The sequence below is a fragment of the Aquarana catesbeiana genome, linkage group LG10 (genome assembly GCF_042186555.1).
Source record: "Aquarana catesbeiana isolate 2022-GZ linkage group LG10, ASM4218655v1, whole genome shotgun sequence".
In the NCBI taxonomy this organism is placed as follows: domain Eukaryota; kingdom Metazoa; phylum Chordata; class Amphibia; order Anura; family Ranidae; genus Aquarana; species Aquarana catesbeiana.
In genome coordinates, this window is record NC_133333.1 from 19,242,574 (window position 1) to 19,265,738 (window position 23,165).

Below are 23,165 nucleotides of genomic sequence, written 5' to 3' on the forward strand. Positions count from 1 at the left end.
TTAAAGGTTTGAATTTAAAAAACAAACATGTTATACTTACCTGCTCTGTGCAGTGGTTTTGCACGGAGCAGCCTGGATCCTCCTCTTCTTCTCAAGTCCCCCGCTGGAGCTCCTGGCTCCTCCCCATTGACCAGTGCCCGCAGTAGCAAGATGCTTGCTACAGGGGTACTGCTGGGTGCTCAGTCTCGAGCCCTGCTCTGTGTGTCCATGAGACCCGTAGAGCCGAGGCTCAGCCCCGCTACCCGCTCTCTCCTCATTGGCTCACTGGCTGTGATTGACAGCAGTGGCAGCCAGTGGCTGGCTGCCACTGCTGTCTCAGCCAATGAGGAGAGGGAGTCCCGGGACAGCCGAGACTCTCGTGCACATTGCTGGAATCAAGAGGGGATTCATGTAAGTAGTAGAAGTGCTGCTGCACACAGAAGGTTTTTTTTTTTTTTTTTGCATGAATGCATGAAGGTAAAAAAACCTTCAGCCTTTACAATCACTTTAAAGCGGGCCCTATAGTGGACCTAGTATCAGATATACAGTGCCTTGCAAAAGTATTCACCCCCTTGGCTTTTTACCTATTTGGTTACATTACAGCCTTTAGTTCAATGTTTTTTTTAATCTGAATTATATGTGATGGTTTTTCAGAAATTAAAAATTGATAATTGGCATGTGCGTATGTATTCACCCCCTTTGTTATGAAGCCCATAAAAATCTCTGGTGCAACCAATTACCTTCAGAAGTCACATAATTAGTGAAATGATGTCCACCTGTGTGCAATCTAAGTGTCACATGATCTGTCATTACATATACACACCTTTTTGAAAGGCCCCAGAGGCTGCAACATCTAAGCAAGAGGCACCACTAACCAAACACTGCCATGAAGACCAAGGAACTCTCCAAACAAGTAAGGGACAATGTTGTTGAGAAGTAAAAGTCAGGGTTAGGTTATAAAAAAAATCCAAATCTTTGATGATCCCTAGGAGCACCATCAAATCTATCTGGTTATGCTGGTCAGAGTTGAGGGAAAGATGGATGGTGATAAATACAGGGATATTCTTGAGCAAAACCTGTACCACTCTGTGTGTGATTTGAGGCTAGGATGGAGGTTCACCTTCCAGCAGGACAATGACCCCAAACACACTGCTAAAACAACACTTGAGTGGTTTAAGGGGAAACATGTAAATGTGTTGGAATGGCCTAGTCAAAGCCCAGACCTCAATCCAACAGAAAATCTGTGGTCAGACTTATAGATTGCTGTTCACAAGCGCAAACCATCCAACTTGAAGGAGCTGGAGCAGTTTTGCAAGGAGGAATGGGAAAAAATTCCAGTGGTAAGATGTGGCAAGATCATAGAGACTTATCCAAAGCGACTTGGAGCTGTGATAGCCGCAAAAGGTGGCTCTACAAAGTATTGACTTTAGGAGGGTGAATATTAATGCATATTGACTTTTTCTGTTTTTTTTTTCCTATTTGTTGTTTGAAACAAAAAAAAAAGCATCTTCAAAGTTGTGGGCATGTTCTGTAAATTAAATGATGAAAATACTCAAACAATCCATGTTAATTCCAGGTTGTGAGGCAACAAAACACGAAAAATGCCAAGGGAGTGAATACTTTTGCAAAGCACTGTACTGTATGTTTTATGGTAAGTGCATGCATGCCTAATAATGTGCAGGTGTAACATTTCCAGATACAGAGATCACAGTCTACCCCCCCCCCCCCCCCCCCAACAATGCTTTCATCAACTTTTCTCTAAATAAGGATGGCACCGTCTTTATTCAGGCATCATCCAGGGCCAACATCTACATCCTGGACTCCCACCGCCACTGGACAGCCATTTTTTTCTGAGAAGCCAATCAGTGCCGGCCCCTGCTGGTGTGTTGGCAGTTCCCACAATGCACATTAAAGTGTAACTAAACCCAGGACCCTGCATTTATTATATCTGGTCTCCCACACAGTGGTGGCTGGTGGTCACCCGCGTCTCCCGCCACCCCCCTGGCCGGCCCCCGCACTTACCCCATCTAGGTCCTCTAGCTCCTCTGGGCATCGGGCGATGGCTTCCCCTGCGTTTCCTCTTCCAGTGCATCATTCCGTGTGTCTCCTCCCTCCTCCTCCTAGGTGGCCAATCAGATCGCCTCTCCATTCAGCCAATCGGGTGACAGGTCTCAGGACCCACTTTCTGATTGGCCGGGAGGGGAATCAGGAAGACAATAGTGAATATTCATTCGCTATTGTTACACAAATGGGCCTGCTCGGGGCACAGAGCACTGCGCCCCAAGCCCACACTTTTTTCAAGCCTATTAGAGCCTCAGGCTCTAATCACGTGCTAAAAAAAAACAAAAAAAAAAACACCCCATTGGAATACATGCGTCCGGCATGTAGATTAGGGGGCTGGATGCATGGATGGGGGGCGGCACCCCTGTGACCTGCATTACAGGCCGACACTCCCATAGTACATAGAACATGGACATGCAATTATTTTAGTAAATATAAACTGCTAAATACCTTTTCTCATCAGCAGTGTATAGCAGTCTTGTGACTTCTATCAGTGTCTGGTTAAAGCTTGTAGGAGGAGTTTTCAATTTACTCTGACTGTACTATGAGGCTACAGGACCCCTGACCCTCTGTCTGGACAGTGCTGATTGGCCCTGTGCTGATAACATGTACCCTCCCAAGAAAAAAAAAAAACTCTGTACTATCAGAAGATGGATTGGGGAGTGTGGAAGAAGGGGAGGATCAGAGAAGACAGGATCAAACAACCTTTTTGCACACTGCAGAGGATTAGCCCCTGAGGTTCCATAGTGAGTATAACAAGCATGATTTACTGCATATACAGACTGATTTCACTGTTGTGTCTTCAGTGACACTTTAAGGCACCGGAAAAGTGTGAACGGAGCTTTAGATAATAACCCCCAATAAAGTGTTTACTGCTTTTTATTTTTTAGGTTGTGATAAGTTATTTGTTATTGTGTGATAAATGTATAAAATATACAATAAAAGCCAAGAATGAGTATTTTTTTGAGTAGAAAACAAACATTAGAGCTATTATTATGCAGCTGACAAAATAATATTCTGAGATTTATATTTAGCCCCTCCTGATTTTTAGATGTTTGTACAGAAGGAAGAAAGTTTACAGATGAGAGCGAACCAAAAGAATATAAAAATGTCTCTTACTTGTGGTGGTTATCTGGTAAGCGGACGCACATTTGGAATTTGCAGGGATTACACTTAATGAGGAGGTACATGTTAGGGAATTAGTGGATCTGCAGACGACACATGAAGTGCCTAAAATACAAAACAATCACATTAAAGATGAACTTCAAAACTGAAAACTGATAAGCTCAGCTCTCTGTCACTCTGCTCTCTCCTCCTTTCAGCATGTCCTTTGCACTGCAGTCCATTTGATCGGCTCCTTATTTATTCTCCCTCCCCCAGTATAAGGCATCACAATTCAAGTGCTTACACTGCTTTCATTTGAAGAAAAAAAACAATAAAGAGTGTTATTAAACCCAGGACTCTGCATTCACTATATCTGGTCTCCCGCAATACACAGAACATGGAAATGCAATTATTTTAGTAAATATAAACTGCTAAATACCTTTTTCTCATCAGCAGTATATAGCAGTCTTGTCACTTCTACCAGTAAAAAACAAATATTGCGCTTACACTAATTGGCATAAGCTGCGACTAAAAAGTAGTAAACCATAAATCATATAAAAATCGTAAAGTCGCGCTAAAAGCTAAGGGTGACAACAGGCTGGAAAGCCTCATAGAGATATGAGGATGGGTAGTGATCACTGAGTGAATAAATTATAATGAAGTACTGATCAATATAAATATACACTCTAAAAATAAATATACAGGGGGTGCCCGGGTTACAAACAAGTTAGGGACTATAGGTTTGTTCTTAAGTCGAATCTGTTTGTAAGTCGAAACAGGTACATTTTTTAAGTGTAGCTCCAGCCAAAAAAACTATTTTTAAGCTTTTTGGATAGCATAGGGAAGGGTTAACACCGCTGTAACATTTGTTTTGCTGTCTTTGCCCCTGTTCAGAAGATTTCACCTCACTTTCTGTCCCAATGACAATTGGATTTTGAAAATTTTGGGTTGTTGTGGAAACAAGCCTTGGTGATAAAGCATCGGTGGAGGTACCTTTTCCCCATAATAGCTCTTACAGGAGAGAATTTCCCTTCCTAGGGGTAGATTTCCTCTCACTTCCTGTTGTCTGCCTCCGTTTGTAAGTAGGAGTCGTTTGTAAGTCGGATGTTTGTAACTAGGGGACCCCCTGTAACATCTAATAGATAGGACACAGATATTGTTTACTATGTCCGTAAGAAATAATCAATATTACGTGACTCAATCAATGACAGGTGAGTATCTCAAATATCAAAAAGAGTAATAGTGTGACCAATCTTGAACTATGGAAACTAAACCATAATTTATATAGAAAAACAGTGCAAAAATACAGAAAAATAAACCCAAAAAATGTTCATGGCTCAAAAACAACAGTATTGATTAAAGTCCATCCATGCTAAATAACATGCATGAAATAAAGCTTGTCTCCAAGTGCTCTGTGAATATTGGAACAAAAACTTGCTGTGGTGAAAATAGGGTGCGTAGACAGACCTCCACCTCTTGAGAAAAATGCTGCCTCTTACCAGATAGAATTGGTCTCTTAATTACAGGAGACCCAGAGGGCGGATGGCTGCAACCCCAGCCAGGGATCTTTAAAGCAGGCGCTCAGCGTCCGAATCCAGGGACTCCCTCCAGCTCCACATAGCATAAAATCAGCGTTTTATTGAATATAAAAATAAAGATTACACTTACAAAATCGTTGTTGTTTAAAAGCATATAGGAAAAAGCCGGCCAGCTCCAAAGTAACATGTGTCTTCCGGGTATGTGAATCGCGGTGTCGTTGGGACGTAGCTCCTCCTCCCTACGTCGTTTCGTCACAACAGGACGTGGTCACATTGTGACGAAACGACGTAGGGAGGAGGAGCTACGTCCCGACGACACCGCGATTCACATACCCGGAAGACACGGGTTACTTTGGAGCTGGCCGGCTTTTTCCTATATGCTTTTAAACAACAACGATTTTGTAAGTGCAATCTTTATTTTTATATTCAATAAAACACTGATTTTATGCTATGTGGAGCACTTTGTTTTTTGCATGGGGACATTTCCATTTATGCTGCTGTGAGCTGGAGGGAGTCCCTGGATTCGGACGCTGAGCGCCTGCTTTAAAGATCCCTGGCTGGGGTTGCAGCCATCCGCCCTCTGGGTCTCCTGTAATTAAGAGACCAATTCTATCTGGTAAGAGGCAACATTTTTCTCAAGAGGTGGAGGTCTGTCTACGCACCCTATTTTCACCACAGCAAGTTTTTGTTCCAATATTCACAGAGCACTTGGAGACAAGCTTTATTTCATGCATGTCATTTAGCATGGATGGACTTTAATCAATACTGTTGTTTTTGAGCCATGAACATTTTTTGGGTCTATTTTTCTGTATTTGTGCACTGTTTTTCTATATAAATTATGGTTTAGTTTCCATAGTTCAAGATTGGTCACACTATTACTCTTTTTGATATTTGAGATACTCACCTGTCATTGATTGAGTCACGTAATATTGATTATTTCTTACGGACATAGTAAACAATATCTGTGTCCTATCTATTAGATGCTATTTTTATTTTTAGAGTGTATATTTATATTGATCAGTACTTCATTATAATTTATTCACTCAGTGATCACTACCCATCCTCATATCTCTATGAGGCTTTCCAGACATTTGCCTGTTGTCACCCTTAGCTTTTAGCGCGACTTTACGATTTTTATATCACTTCTACCAGTGTCTGGTTAAAGCTTGTAGGAGGAGTTTTCATTCTACTCTGACTGCTCTATGAGGCTGCAGGACCCCTGACCCTCTGTCTGGACAGTTCTGATTGGCCCTGTGCTGATCACATGTACTCTCCCAAGAAAAAGAAAAACTCTAGCAATTCACACCAAACTGAGCATGTCCCCCAAGGCTCTGTTCCAGCAGTGGGGTTGCCATCTGTCCAGGATTCACCAGACTGTGATATCAGACCGCCTGAAACCCGGCACATTATTCAGACCAGACTATGGCTTCCAGATACATCTAGATGAGAGGTAGTGACTGCCAAGGGGTGAGTGAGCTCACCATCCATCCCTGTCTGTGACTGAAGTCTCCCCCTTCTCTCTCCTGCCTCTGAGTGAGTACACTAAGGTAATTCAGGGTTCTCAGAGCACCCCTTACATCAGAGTTCCCCTTTACACCAGAGGCCACAGTGTCCCCCCTTACATCAGACTCCTCTCCGTACATCAGAGTTCTCAGTGTTCCCCTTAAATCAGGCTTCTCAGAGCCCCCCCTATGTTAGAGTCCCCAGAGTTCTCCCTTACATCAGAGTCTGCAGAGTCTCTCCTTACAGTAAAAGGGGAACTTTGTGAATTCAGACGTAAAACGGGAACTCTGTGGCCACTGATGTAAAGAGGGACTCTTCTTATTAACTCCATATGATTAGAAATTTTATTTAACATCAAAATATATGTATAGTTTATAAAAAAATTAAAAAATCGCTAAAGTGTTTGACTAGGATTGCCACTAAGGTGGCAACCCTAGCGCCACCCCCCAAATCCATGCGCCCGCCCCCTAATTTACATGCAGGGCTCCGGACGCATGGATTCCAATGGGGTTTGTTTTTTTTTTGTTTTTTTTTTCTTAAAAGCATGTCTTATGCTTACATACATTTGTTAATAGATGTCCCTCATTCCCATCTCAAAATGTTGGGAGGTATGGGCTCCTATGGGCAGGTTGCTGGCTCCTACAGACGGTGGGCAGTGGCTCCTGTGTCCTCTCCTCCTCTTTTGCATCAAGGCCGCTTCTGCTGTGTGGCTCCTCCCTCCTCCTCCTAAGCATCCAATAGGGTCACCTGTCCTTTCAGCCAGTTGGGTGAGGGGTCACAAGACCTGCTTCCTGATTGTCTAAGAGGAGGATCAGTGTGTTCAATCGCTATTGTCACACAACTGGGTGGGCTCAGGGCGCAGTGCACTGCGTCCCCGAGCCCACCCTTTTTGAAGCCAATTAGATCCTCTGGCTCTAATCACGTGCTTCAAAAAAAAAAACAATGTATTGGAATCCATGCGTCCATGTAGATTAGGGGCCGGGCACATGGATTGGGGGGGGGGGGGGGCGGTGCCCCTGCGCCCCTTATGGATGGACCACCACTGACTGCAATTAATGATTAGCGTGTGCCCAGGCACACCTGGCACACCCTCTGCGCATGCCTATGAAGGTGACTGAGGCTGGGGTATGTCCTGAAGGGGTAGCCTGAATGATTTGCAAAACGTCTATAATGTTACTCAAGGCCAGTTGAATGCAACTAACTACTACTAGATATACCATGACCTCCGCACATCGGAACCTTCATAGGCACAACGGAATAGTCTTTTTCTTACCTGTTGCAGTGCTGCTGGTTGCAGGGAAACAATAAAATTGTATTTCTACTTTGTCAGTTGTAGAAATATAGGAATAGTCTGCCAGATCACAGAGGGTTGAAGTTGCGCAGCCCATCACAGTTCCTGAAGAAAACAAACAAATCTCAGAAATTTAGAAACACTTTTCAGGTAACACATAAAATCACCGATAATGAAGAATTCCAGGTATGGATATATTTTTATAATTACTGGACATGTGCACTGCCGAAAAATTTGTTTGTTTTCATTTCATTCGTCTTTTTGTTTTTTCGTTTTTTGGATCATTAGTTATGATCGTAATTCTTAAATTCGAAAAAAATCGAGAATTAGAAAAAATCAAAAAAAAAAAAAAAAAATCTGAAATTCAGAAATTCAATAAAAATCGGAGATATTCGTAATTCGAAAACCCGAAAATTCGAAAATCTAAAATAATAACTAACTAATAATAACTTAACTATTACTAACTATTCAATTATAGGTATTGGAATTTCCTTTCAAATTTGGCTGTTAGTGAACGTAACAAAGACGAATTTATCAGAGGTTACGAATTATCCAAAATAACAAATGCCGCATCGGAACAAATGGAACTGAACAAATTAATAATAATAAATCATCTTTACTATTATTATTGTAATTTATTATTATTCATTCGTTACGTTCCATTCGTTTAGATGTGCCATTCGTTATTTCGGATAATTCGTATTCGTTACGTTCACTAACAGCCAAATTTGAAAGGAAATTCCAATACCTATAATTTAATAGGTAGTAACTGTAATTATTCCAGAATTTTTTCAAATTTTGGGGTTTCGAACTTCTGAATTTCTGGGGTTTTTTTTCCGAATTTTCGCATTTCCGATTTTTTCAGAATTTCCATTTTTTTCAAATTTCCGATTTTTTTCGAATTTCTGAATTTCCGATTTTTTTTTTTAAATTTCCATTTTTTATCGAATTTCCGAACTTACAATTTTTTTAGAATTTAGGAATTTCTGTTTTTTTTTTTTAATTTCAGATTTTTTTGCAATTTACCAATTTCCGATTTTTTTTTTAGAATTCACGAATTTTATTCGAATTTAGGAATTTTTGAATATTCGAATTTACGAATATTCGGAAAAGTTTGTTAAATGGATTTTCGTTAATTCGGGTACAGTATATTTCCATTGTTTCAAAATTAACTAATTTGTTGAAATTCGTTTTAAAAAAATTAATTTGAAACGAAACGAATTGCACATATTTATTAATTACATTGGTCCAGCTTGGAGCAATGCAGCTATGTATATACTATACCTGTAGGATCCTGCTAGAAGCTGAAATCACTGTAGTAGACCGCTCTAATCCAGTGATCTCCACTAACTTCCAGGTCCCGGGCTGATTGGCTGCTCTGCTGCATTCTGAAAGCAGGAGGCGACTCGCTTGGCATGGGCACTAATCAGAGAACACTTTGCATTTTCTCAAGGGATCAAAAGTCAATCAGGACCGCCACATGTTATCTCCAGGGTCAGAGGAACGCCAGGCATAGCCGTAAAAAACAATGTTTATTTATCCAAATGGTATAGTCAATATATTGCACATTAACCACTTCATTACCGGGCACTTCCCCCCTTCCTGCCCAGGACAATTGTCAGCTGTCACACTTTGAATGACAATTGCGCGGTCATGCAACACTGTAACCATGTGAAATTTTTATCATTTTCTTCATACAAATAGAACTTTCTTTGGGTGGAATTTGATCTACACTGGGGTTTTTATTTTTTGGTAAACAAACTAAAAACGTTTTGAAATGGGCACTGATAGGCGGAACTGATGGGCACTAATAGATGGCACTGATAGGCGGCACTGATAAGGAGCTACTGACAGGCATTACTGAAGGGGCACTGATTGGCACATTTATGGGCATTTTGATGGGCACTGATTGGAACTTTGATGGGCATTGACAGGCATTCTTTATTGGGCACAGGCTGGCAGCTGATAGGCAGAGATTGGCAGGTGATGGGCACCTCTGATGAGGGCTGCACTAATAAACAATGTGCTGATTAGACCCTTCCCTCTGACAGGGAGAGCCGAGGAACTGGGGAAAGCCGTTTACCGGCACTTCCTGGTTCACACGATGATCAGCTGTGATTGGTCACAACTGATCAAGTGGTAAGAAGCCTCCATCAAAGGCTCCTTACCACAATCGGAGATGTGGTGTGTCAAAGTGACACACAGCACCTCCGATCGCCGCGATGCATGCCCCCGCGGGCGCACGCCGGCTTGTTATCCCGATCATGTCATATGACGTCCAGTCAGGATAAGAGAACCAGTTTGCCGCCGTCATATTGCTATATGGCGGGCGGCAAGTAGTTCATGGGGTAGTAAAAGGTTTGTTTTTTTGTTATTTTTAAAAAAATAACAAACATGTTATACTTACCTGCTCTGTGTAAAGGTTTTGCCATAGGCTCTAATAGGCTTCAAAAAAGGTGAACTCGGAGGCGTGTTAGAAAAGAGTCTGTTACCCGTCATCTGATTGGCTGAAAGGACAGGTGCTGCGATTGGATGTCTATCAAGAGGGGGGGAGGAGACGCATGGAGGACACAGCTCACCGTGCCTGACCTGGTGCAAGGTCCCACACCTCGCCACCGTCACCCGCTGCCTGACCCGCCACCAAGACAGGGTAAGTCCTGGGCAGACAGCGAGTGGGCGGGGGAGTCACAGTGGCAACCTTTGATGGGCACAGTGGCGGCATTTGATGGGGCACAGTGGCACTTTTTGATGGGCACAGTGAGGCTGCAATTGATGTTTTTTTTCAGAATTTTTCAGTTTGTTTGCGCCCCCCAAAAAAAATTTGAGCACCAGCCGCCACTGATGGTAATTAATCCTGGAGGTCACCTTTGTGACTGCTGATGAACAGAGGGAATTCTGGTGTCTATCAGGGCTCAGACTGCAGATAACCAGGGACCAGAGGTGACGCAGGAGGTGACCCAGATGTAACGTCACAGGCTGCCAGAAACACTCCAAGAGAAAACCGTTGGAAGGGTGTAAATTCTGACTTTAAAGTTAGGATCTTTCCACAGCCTGGACCTGTTGAGCGATGTCAACTGACAGCGGGCTATAGCTGGCTGTCGGTTAAAAATGGGTCACAAAAGTGCAGAATGAACTCCGCTCCTCCCCAGGAGAAGTACAACCAAGCTGTATGCCGTCCCTTTAGAGCGGATGCGCCGGTGACATCACTTGCTGCTTTCCATGTGAATATCTCCTAAACACCACAAGTTTTAGAGATATTCACTGTACCTACAGATAAGTGTTATTATAGGCTTACTTGTAGGTACAAGTTCAAAAGCTGGGTTTACTACAGTTTAAATCTGAATAAAAGCCAACCATTTTGACCAGGTGCAAAGGGCACCATCCTGTGGTAGGCAGTGGACAATATATATATTTTTTATATTCTCTGAAAACATTTCATAAAATTTCTTAGGACAAAGTTTTTTAAGGTTTAAATAAATCACTGAAGTTACTGCCCACCACAATATGTTGCCCCTTGCACCTGCTCAACTTGCACAGTAAGGTTAGCTAAAGTCCAGTCTTGGGTCTCATTCATACATCCTACATGACCATGGTGCAGCAAGTATACTCCAAATACCTGCACCCGGGATCTCAGATGTTCCAATATCTGCTCAGCCTGTGCACCTGAGTGATGGGCTGAAAAGAGCCAAGGCTGTCTGCTGCTGTAAACATGTATCCACCTATATCTGCACATCCAGTGGTTACCTGCAGGTAGGGATATGTTTTTGCCCTTTGGATAAAATCTCTCTGCATTCAGGGTCAGAAATTTGGCCCTAACAGCCGGTAACCACTGTGACCCATGGTTTGTTAGTGTGTCGCTCAGGCTTAATCGATGTGGGGATTAATGTAGAGGATACCGAATGTGCTGCAGGAGTGCCGGTGAGGGATGAAGCTCATTCCAGCTCCTGTAGCCAATGAAGGGAAGAGAGAAAAAAAATCCCTGGTGCCGCACATTCACAGAGTCCTATGGTAATGTAGTAGTGATGGGAGAGACTACTTTAGCCCGGGTTACCGCCAGGCCACACCCCAATGTGTTTTGCTTTGTCCCCCCGGAGCTTAAACACGGGGACCACTGGATGTGCAGATACATGTTAACAGCAGTGGCTCTTTTCAGCCCATCACTCAGGCTGAGCAGCTGACAAAACTTGGAACATCTGGCTGTAGGTATTCATGGTATATTTGCCATTCCATGGCCATTTAGAACATATGAATGAGATCTAAAGCCTGGTTCACACGGTAAGATTATTTTTTTTAGTTCAATCCAGCGGGCTGAATGAAAAAAAACTAGAAAGCTTAGGAGGAGCTTGCTGTACTAATGAGTACACTATCACACCACAACTGCGTGCATTGCGTTCATTTCAGTTGAATGGGGATAATTTTTGCTGCGCTGCATTACAAAGCCTTATGGCTTTTCTTATCATTATATCTACCTGTTTTCTCTTGGAGTGTTTCCGCCAACCTGTGACCTCATATCCGGGGTCACCCCGGGTCCCTGATTATCTGTAGTCTGAGCCCTAGCAGACACCGGAATTGCCTCTGCCCATCAGCAGTCACAGAGGTGACATTCAGGATTAGTTCCCCATACCACAAGTCCAGGTCTAGATACACCCCTGACTCCGCTGTATGAGGGTATGTGATCGCTTTGTTTCGATTTGGCAAGCTGGCAATACTTTTTAACCTTTTATGTGCAATATATTGACTGTACCATTTGGATAAATAAACTGTGTTTTTTACCGCTATGCCTGATGTTCTTGTGACCTTGGTGGTAACATGTACTGCTCCTGAATGACTTTGTTTTGTGGATTCCTCATGCACATTTATATGAGTAGTGAGCTGCCTGTTGTGGATATACTCATAAACCATCATTCAATGTGTGACCCTAGTGCCCCTGCCATGTGTTTGCTTTTCTCAATGAATGCAAACTGTTTTCAGAATGGATGAGGTGGAGCTCATACCATCACCATCCCATCTCTGCACTCCATCAAATCAGAGAAGACTATGCAGGGCAACAGCTCGGCACTGGAGCTAATGGAGGGAGTGGTACTACAGTGATTTCCAGCTTCCACAGGGATGGTATATGCATAGTTACATTGGTCCAAACTGGGGGGGGGATCGCGGATGGAAAAGGGGGGCCTAAGAGGTAACAAATTCATCAATAGCATTTAATGCCAAGCTGCAGCAAGCAAAGCCAACAGACTACTAGCAAATACATTAAAAAGGGATATACGCAAGAGATAAAACTATATTTCTACCACTCTATAAAACTCTGATCTGGCCACATCTTGAGTATGCCATCCAGTTCTGGTCACCAGTCCTTAGGAAGGATGTGTTGGAATGGGAGAGAATGCAAAGAAGGGCAACAAAGCTAAAAAGGGGATGGAGGATCTTAGTTATGAGGAATGGCTACACATACTAAATGTATTTTCCCTGGAGAAGAGATGCTTAAGAGGTGACATGATCACAATATACAAATATTTAAATGAAGATCCTAGCATAGGGAAAAAAATATTCAGTATCCGGTCACTTAAGAAGACACGTGGCCTCTCAGTGAAGTTGGATGAGAAGCAATTTAACCTTAGACTGTGTAGGGGCTTTTATAACAGCCAGAGAGGTAAAGATGTGGAACTCCCTTCCACAATCGGAGGTGTCAGCAGGAAGTGTCGATCAATACACTGTTATGCCGCGTACACACGATCGGACATTCCGACAACAAAACCATGGATTTTTTTCCTACGGATGCTGGCTCAAACTTGTCTTGCATACACACAGTCACACAAATGTTGTCGGAAATTCCGAACTTCAAGAACACGGTGACCTACAAGACGTACGACGAGCCGAGAAAAATGAAGTTCAATAGCCAGTGTGGCTCTTCTGCTTGATTCCAAGAATGCGTGGAGCTTTGTGCATCGGAATTGTGTACACACGATCGTAATTTCCGACAACAAATTTTGTTGTCGGAAAATTTGAGAACCAGCTCACAAACATTTGTTGTTGGAAATTCTGACCGTGTGTACGCGGCATTAGAGAACTGGATGCCTGTGTCACCAACATATACACACAGTATATGAAATGCTACTTGATTGCATCAGAGAATTGGGTGCCTATAATGAGTAGCATCCGGTGTTCAGTATACATTTGTCCATGGAGGCAGACTGATCCGATGGTCATACAGCTGAAGAACAGAAGCTTTTCCAAAATAAAGATGGAAGCCTCGTGCATCTCTATCACTGCAAAGCACCGATAGGGTTAAAGACTAATTTTGATGTGGTTGGGAATGTATTTTCATGTCAAATGCTTTTTAATTAAAGTAAATAATTACATACAAACATAAAATAATGTTGAAATACCTAATGTGGAAGGCTGAAAAATGCAAGTTTGCTCACTGCCAGTACATTTTATATTCGTCTGTTGATCACACAAGGACTGTGATGCACATGATGGGCAAACAAGTCCATTGACCTGGAAACTGGTAGCTGGCACTGTTAGAACATGATAGTGTTAGTTTAAAAAAAAAACATAAGTATGATACAAAAGTATTCTTCAAAGACAATTTTGAAGTGTTATTAATTAGCAGAACATTATTTTATGGCTCTATGTAAGCTCAGCAGGTTTTGGGTTGGGTTAACCCTTAAACATCAGTTTTTGTATTGTTGAAATGTTGCCAAAATGCATTAGGGTCAAAATTTGGGTGGTTTTTAAGGGTGTTATGGCTTTAAATGGCTCATGAGGGTCAGAGAAGTCCCATTCAACTAACCAGGACCTCTTCTTGTGTGCAAAAAGGCCCCTTGTTAGCTGGGAACATGAGAGTAGATAATAATGAACCATAACAGTAACACTAACCTTTTATTTACAAACAAAGTCATGTGATCATTATGCCAGGGCTAACGAGGCAATTCCATGGCCATGGTGTCATGTTATGTGTCAAGGCAAATTCTGATTGTCCAAACACATGGGTGGTGTGGATTTGTGAAACCACACTGCTCTAATTACGTAAACCAATATCCATGGTGCCATGAAAACTAAGAGATGTGGTATTTGTGTCTTTTCTGAATAAACCTTACATTAATGAAGGTGTAACAAAGATGTGATTTGATTAAGGTGACTCATATTTGAATATATAAATGTTGGGGAATGTTCCCAACATCCAATGGACCTTGGATAAGTGGGGAAACATCTTCAATCTCAAAGAACAGCTCCACAGAATATAACTAACTACTACTAGCTAAACATGTAGGAAAAGGTTTTACTGACGGTATCAGACATTCTCTTGTATTATCTTAGTCACCAGACAATATACCAGATATGGGTCCTAAATCTGAGTTTCTTACTATCCTCCAAAGTTCTTCACACAGACATAAAATGTACAAGATGGGACTACAGATCGAAAAGAATGTTCTTTATTCCTATTTCTGTTTGGAATCACACTTGCATTTTTAGCAGAGCCCCAGTGCAACGTATTAAAGTGGTGTTCCGGCCGAAATTATACTTTTTAAATACAAATACCCCTACAAGCTTAATGTATTCTAGTAAAGTTAGTCTGTAAACTAAGGTCTGTTTTGTTAGTTTATAGCAGTAGTTTGTTATTTTATAAACTTACATCAGGCCGTGGCCATCTTAAGTCTGGGCATCTGAAGTCAGACTGTATTTCTTCCTGGATCTCATCCTTGCAGATCTCGCACATGCTCAGTGCAGCACAAGCAGTGTAATAGGTTTCAGGTCAGGTTTCCATAGCAACGGCAGTGTCAGAGGAAGTTGCCGCCCCTTCCCAGAAGGCATTGCAAGCAGGAAATGATGCGATGGGCCGCGGCCAGGGAGGAGGAAGTGAAAAATGAATACAGCAGATATACAGTAAGTGCTGAGAAAAAAAAAAAAAAATATCCAATTCGTTTGCAGTGCACAGTTTAGTGAGGGATGCTGAAGAATTGTAAAAGTGGGTGGAACTCCACTTTAACCAGCAGAAAAAGTTATTACCAGGTGAGTAAATGGTCAATGGTGGACACCTGACTGTCACACCTATATGAGTTTGTAGGACATTTCATTCAAAAACCATGGCTGTTAATATGGAGTTTCACATTTTGTGGCCTCCAGTCTTCTGGGACGACTTTCCACAATAGTTTTTGAGTGTGTCTGTGCGAATTTGTACCCATTCAGCCAAAAGAGGATTGCCAGGTACTTGGAAAGGAAGACCTGGCTTGCTATGGGCATTTAAATTCATCGCAAAGGTGTTCAGTAGGATTGAGGTCAGGGCTCTGTTCAGGTCTGCGTTAAAAACAGACTGCCCAACGTAGACTGTTGGACAGGTGAATTCGGTTGGTCAGCAGACTGGTTGGTGAGAATGTTTTATTTTTGTACTTTTATGCGTTTGCCCTTCCTTGTGCTCCTTGCTGTGAAGGCCAGTTATAGGTGGGGGCAGGGGCCATTTGTTTGTTAATAGATCCATATGATATAACGCTGCACTCCTCTACTTGTTTACATTTTGATGTTATTGAACTTCTCCCAAGGTCGAGAAGGTCCTGACAAGCCTTAGGAGAAAACTCAATGACTTGGAACTAACAAAGCTACTGTAATCAATGACAGTAGACTGAGATGTCATATTGTAACACCGGTTTCTATAGTATGTAGAGTTCAGGATTTCAATCAAGAGCACAGAAATTCTAAACTGCTTGGGTCAATGTGCTGAAACAGAAGGAAAGAGAAAATATGTTTTTCAGATACAAAAATGTCAAATGAGAGCAGAACAAGGAGGATCAATGCTGAACTGCCTGAGGCATCTGCTGAAAGAAAAAGTCGATCCAGGGCTGGGCCAACCCAGAGGCAGGAGAGGCACCTGCCTTAGGTGCTGCAATGGAGAGCGTGCAGCTGGGGGGGCATCTCCTTCCCAAGGCCGGTGCTCCAGCTAGGCAAACTAGGCAGCCGACTAGGGTGCACTGATGCCTAGGACGCAGCCAAGGACTGCTGGTTTGCCTTGCTGTCCTGGGTTTCCGGCATCGGCCACAGAAGGGGCAGTCAACTGCATTTGTTTTCTCTAGTGCTGACTGTAGCCCTGTCACAGCAGAGTAATCTGTCCTCTTCCACTCCTAGCACAACTTTACTTCCACTGGGAACGCTGCCAGTTCGTGCTGGGAGTTCGATCCCTTCTCCACATAGCAAGCTCTGCATGCCGCCCTGTGGCTACACTGATAGGTCTGACTGGCGCCCATATATGTGGAGGAGGTGCAGGAGGGGAGAGCCAGTTTGGGCTCAATAGAGTCAACTCAACAAACCACATACAGGACACACACCGAGCAGGCACCTTAACACATAAACTGCTGGGGGGAGCACAGTGTTCCTGCATTATTGTCATGCACTCTGAACTGATTTACTATCCCAGGGGCTTTCCATTCAAATGTCACTCTACAATAGGAGGGGCCCCTAGACTGGAGGTAGCAGTCTCTCTATAGAGGGGCCCCTAGACTGGAGTTAGTAGTCTTCCTATAGAAAAAAGAGAGAAAATGGGACTATTGGAGCCTTATAAGTGTATCCTGATTCATATATTTATACAAAAGATAATTTATAAATATATAAAAATATACATATATGAATTTTGAATGCATTTGAACAAGCTCAGAAGTTTTATTTTATTTTTTTGGCAATGGGGGAGTGCAAGTAGCTAGTCTTGCCTGGGGGTGCAAAATAGTCTAGCACTGATCCTGCTCCTGCCTCTGCTCTCTAACTGTCACCTGGGCTATGCAAGCCCATCCATCAGAACACAGATCAGCCCTGCTTATTGTTTTCACTGGGAGATAAGCTCTTCCAGTGATTGCATTGGGGGAGCAGATCTCCTGATGGAGCCTACAGTGCTACATGCATACATGCAGGGCCGCTGATAGGGGGGGACCACCAGTTCTTCTGTAAGGGGCTTGGGTACACAGGGGGGCCCAAATAGCAGGGTGAATCATGTGGTCAGGCAGAAGAGCAATATACAGAAGGATGCCTTGTGCGGCTCTCTGCAGCAGCTGAAAGCCATTTTCACCCCCTCCAGCCAGCTTTCACCTGCTGCAGGGAGAGACACAGATACAGGATATCAGCCCTGTAATTGCTTCCCCAGCACTGATCCCCCTCCCTGTTCTGCCTTCTTCTGACCCCCCCCCCACCGTGTGTGTCCCTTGTCACTGTGCCCTCCCCCCCAGTCCTGCGGCACTGCAGGCTTCCCTGTCCTGTAAAAAAATAACAAATTGTACAAAAAAAATTATGATTAAACAATAATTCTAATAAATTGTAAAAATAAAATAATTTTAAAAAGTTTTTACATTTAAAAAAATATATATCATTTTTTTTTTTTTTTAATGTAAAAAACAATTAAGAAAGGGCTAATTCACACAGGTTTTCTGTTATGTTTGTGTCTGCTAATAATGATTAGATAGGCTGTACGGGGCCCCGTGATTTTTAACCACAGCCCTGGCTATATTGCAAATACCGAAAGCTCAGACCTACTCTTTATCTCTTCAATAGTTTTATTTGTCTATAGTTGTATTCATTCTTCATAAATTATTCATTGTAAATTGTAAACCTATTATAAACACATGAATAAAAGTTAAAAACCCTTTTTAACCCCAATTGCTTTTTTATTAACACCATCATTACCTTTTTCCTTTAGCTTTTATTTTTCTTCTTTTTTTTTTTTTTTTTTTTTTTTACAGTTCATACAAAAACTCAAAAAAATTACATTATTTCATTTGTAGCTCAACATTAAAAAAAATTCTTTTTTTTCCAGAAACAGAAACATAACTTCAGGGGCTTTATTAAATGGTAAAGCACAAAATAAAATTTCACTGTGGGTGACTTCTAAAATACCTTAGTTCCCAGATGGAAAAATAGATTTTGCACATTGCATAATACGGCTATGCTACAATAATCTAACCACGACGTAACATCTCCCACCCCTCCATCCTATTTGGTTTCTTTTGGACCAAAACTGTATTTGGGCTGTCATTTCTGCATTGGCTCAGCCAACATGCACAAGACATGCAAACATGGACAACTAGCTGTGGTTAGAGAGATTTCCCCTGAAATCCTGTCTTGCTGGCAGTGAATTATGTATTAACCACTTCTGGACAGCCCACCGCATATATATACTGCAGCAGAGCGGACCGGCTGCGCAAAACCACGTACCTGTTTGTGATTTTGTGCATGATGTCTGGGGTGCACTGCCGGCCACCCACGATAGTTCAGAGGATAGGCAGAACGGCGATCTGCCTATGTAAACAACGCAGACCGCCATTTTGTCAGGGAGGAAAATGGAGATCTTGTGTTTCTGCTAAGCAGAAACATGGATCAATGTCTTCCTCCAGTCACAGCACCCCCCCCCCCACACACAGTTAGAAAGCACCTCCTAGGAGCACACCTTTGATCGCCCCTGATGTTAACCCCTTTCCCGCCAATGTCATTTTTACAGTGACAGTGCTTTTTTTTTTTTTTTAGCACTGATCACTGTATTGGTTTTACTGGTCCCCCAAAAAGTGTCACTTAGTGTCTGACTTGTCCACCACAATGTCACAGTCCGGCTAAAATTTGCTGACCGCCACATTACTAGTAAATAAATAATATAAAAAATAAAAAGTCCACAAAAATATCCCATAGTTGTAGACGCTATAACTTTTGCGCACACCAATCAATATAAGCTTATTGGGTTTTTTTTTTACCAAAAACATATAGCAGAATACATATTGGCCTAAATTTATGAAGAAAATAGATTTTTTTATGTTTTTTTTTATTGGATGTGTTTTATAGCAATAAGTAAAAAATATAAATATTTTTTTCAAAATTGTCGGTCTTTTTTTATTTATAGCGCAAAAAATGAAAACCGCAAAGGTGAGCAAATACCACCAAAAGAAACCTTTAATTATGGGAAAAAAAGAACAATTTTATTTGTGTACAGTGTCGCACAACAGATTTTATCTTCCTAGGCTCCAAGAAAGAATTTATGGGTATGCCACATGGTTTACAAAAAGAGTGAACATACATTTGGGTACCATCATCCTAAATATGACTAAGATCAGAAAATAGGGTGAAAAGAGGGATCAGAGCAAGGACCTCTCCAATAATGTCCTGCCTCTTTTACAAAAACAACGGACTATTACGGTACCATAAGAAAAGACTTGAGTTAAAAAAGCATAAATTTATTTCAAAACATGATAAAAAAGTCCAAAAGGGGACATCATTTGTACATATTCATAACATGACATGCATAGACAATAATAATTGTTTTACAGCATTGTTGATACTGGGTTGGTATAGCTAATGCCCACACAAATATATGGACAGAAATTGTATGGTGTGATACTTGCAGACGTGACCTCTACGTTTCGCGGTCACAGCCGCTTCTTCAGGAGGCGTCTAACAGTATATAGTCTATGAGAGTAAAGAACAATACAGTATCAACATAGTAAAAAACATACATAATTTTACAAAAAGTACATAGTTGGTATTGGAGAATATATCTGAAATTTGAAGTTTAAAAATTGCACTCACCAAACTATAACCATAACGGTTCTCTGGAGCGATATTTGTGAGACGCCCTCACGAGGCGTTCCCCCGGGGGCGGGCCAGGGAGGCAAATTAAGGTAATGCTATTATGAAAAATTCAATGGGATAAGGTTTTTAAACAATCAGTCGGTATGTCTAGATAAAGAACACCCGGGAGTGTTGGAGTGAAGGTGGAGGGATGAGTGCTAAGGGAATGGCTGGAAGGACAAAGAAAGAGGGGGAGGATTCTTAGAGGGGGACAGAGAGGGAAAAGAGAAAAAAGAGAACAGGAAAAAGAGGGGGAAAAAAGGGGGGGAAAAAAGGAAAGGAGGAATGAGGTAGGAAGGGACAGGAACTGTGGTGGAAGTGGGGAAGGGGGAGGGGGGAGAGAGAAAGCGGGGAGAGGGAAGGGAAAGGGAAAAAAGGGGAAGGGATGGGGGGAGGGGGGGGGGAGGGAAAATGGGGAAAGAGGAAGGAGGGGAAGGGAAGGAGAAAGAAGGGAAAGAACCACAAATAGAAAGGGTAGAGAGAAAAGAAAAAAGAGAAAGGCAGGAGAAAACAGGGAATAGGGAACAACAAGAGGAGAGGGAAAAAGGAGGAAAAGGGAAGGGAAGGGGGGGGGGGGGAGGGAGAGGAAAAGGGGGGGAAGGGGGTAGGGAAGGGGAAGGGAGTGAGGGATGTGAAATGCAGCAAGTATCCCTACATACCTAGTTAAAAAACACACAAAGTAAACAGAGAGAAAGTTTAAGATGGTAAAAGCATTTTTACCTATCGTTGTTGTGAAGAACCCAGACCTAAAGGCTGCTGACACCCAGATTAACATGGGTGGCCAAAACGCCACACCATGTCGTCGCAAAAAATCACTATAAGGGATATAAACCCATAGAAGAGAGGTTAAAAGTAGGCACATATGGTAAACTCTTTTTCGTGTTTAGCAGGGAGGGAAAACACACAGAGGTGATGGGTAATCCTATCCTGCATAAAGACTGTACAATAAGTACTTACAGGGTTTCCAGGTAGCGTTGATGCGGTGCTGGGTGTCCGTCAGACGCTGTAAGCAGCTGGGTCTGGGCATCTTAAATGCCTCCAACCCGGAAGTTCAAACGGCGGAAAGAACCGTCGCATACACTTCCGGGTCCGATCCTCCACTATTGCGCAGGTGCGGGCACTGCGTCCAGCGCAGGCGCATAGCTCAACATCGGCCAGTGCATAGGCACTGGTCAAAACGAAGCGGCGGCTGAGCTCAGAAGAGCCCAGGCTACCGCCGGAGGAACGCAAACCCGCCACAGGGGGAGAATAAACTCCTCACATCCCCTCAGAGCAGAATGGCAGGTGCAATTAAGTAATCATTAAGGTGCACATGATGTTTCAAAACAATAAACTGGGAGGGGGGGAGGCGGTGCATGGTCTCCAGCAGCGGGACCGCCCACAGCTGCGGAGGCATGCATCGCAGCCCGTCCCAGGACAATATATAACAATTGCAATCTAAATATACATAACTTTAACTGAAACAGCAAGTCATCTACTGGAATAATGAAGTCAGCCACAAACAAAGACATTAAAAAACATTGACTATATAAATAAAGAGTCCACCAGTATATGGTCCTAAGGAAAGAACCTGGAGTCTGATAAAGTTCAAAGAATTTTGCTGAATGCGATAATTGATGTATTTAGTTATATGAATGTACACACAAACGATTTTTTATTTTTGATTTGTTATTGTTGGAGATCCCTTATGTGTAAATGGTTGAGCTACGGCAGGGACTGGGGAAAAAGAAACGAATTATAACTAGATTATTCAAGGAAATATTTATATGAATGTGTCTCATTGATACCAGGAGGGACACATGCATTAAGTCGCTCAATCCACAAGGATTCACGTCTTAAAATTTCGCAGTCCCAGTTGCCCCCTCGGGGGTCTTTCGGGACAACGTCTAATACTGTAAACCGGATATAATCCAAATTGAAACGATGATAAATGCCTATATGGCGGCCCACGGTGGTGAGCTTACCATTCGTAGAGGCATATAGATGGTCCCCCAGTCTCTGTCGCAGTTCTCTAATTGTCTTCCCCACATAGAAGGCGCTACACACGCAGGTCATAAGGTAGATGACACCACGTGTGCCACAATGGGCCGAATGTTTGGGGACAAACATTTCCCCATTGGGAAGTAAAAAATGTTGTCCTTCTTGGATCCAGGGGCAATGTGGACAGTTGCCACATTTGTATGTGCCTCTGGGTTGCGATGGACCAGGGGAAGGAACCCTGTAATGACTGTGTGTTAATCTATCCCTTAGAGAAGTGGCCCTTTTAAAAACCAGGTCAGGGGTGGGTTTAATATATTTTTTGAGGACATGGTGGTCAGTTAAGATATGCCAATGGCTTGACAGTATTTTTCGTAATTGCTGGTGGTGGGTGGAGAATTTAGTAATAATCTTGGTCGTATAAGGTTGTTTAGGACGAGGAGGGCCATATAATAATGTTTGTCGGTCTAAGGCCAAAGCCTTGTTGAAAACGTACGGTACGTTTATAGCCTCTCGCCAACAATCGTGTGCGGAGAGCATTCGCCTGTTTGAAGAAATCCCCGTCCCCGTCCCCGTTCTCTCCACTCTACCCTACATAACATTATCCCTAAACTCCTACAACCGAATATTCAAACACTCCTATCACAGCCTGGTTTTTTAGTACAACCAGGTCCGGAGCCCTCCAAACAAGGGAATCTGGACATGTTTGTGCAGAAGACCCCAACCCCAAGCACATCTCACGAGTAATCACTCCCACCAACGACAATGAATCTCATTCCTTGAATATTATAAATCTTACATCTTACCGACTGACTCCGGAGGAGGAACAGGTCCTTCATTTGGGCCTGGGTTTCTGTCCCTCGGAACCAATCGATATATACGAGACAATCAAAGATCTTTATCTGTTTGCCCGCAAATTGACTTTCAATTACATGTTTGACCCTGATCGCAAACGTGCTAACCTGGAAAAGGAATTAGCCGAAAGGACCAAAAACTTCACAATAGCAGAGTCCAGAGCACTAAGAGATCTCATGCTACTCCTTGATGAGGGAATGGTCGAGTCGGATCCCTCAGACGGCAATTTCGACCCCCCCCCGATCTGTCAAACGACTAGTACTTCT

General features: G+C 42.6%; 1 protein-coding gene across 1 annotated transcript in view; it reads right to left on the reverse strand.

Annotated features, from left to right (window-relative positions):
• Positions 1 to 23,165, reverse strand: part of LOC141110414 (uncharacterized) — a 77,484-nt gene that overhangs the window by 34,389 nt on the left and 19,930 nt on the right. Inside the window, exons 4-6 of the mRNA XM_073601752.1 lie at positions 13,863 to 13,994; positions 7,459 to 7,581; positions 3,160 to 3,270 (exon numbers count right to left, since the gene is read on the reverse strand). Coding sequence (XP_073457853.1) covers positions 3,160 to 3,270; positions 7,459 to 7,581; positions 13,863 to 13,994 — 366 coding nt within the window. The remainder of the gene's footprint in view (positions 1 to 3,159; positions 3,271 to 7,458; positions 7,582 to 13,862; positions 13,995 to 23,165) is intronic.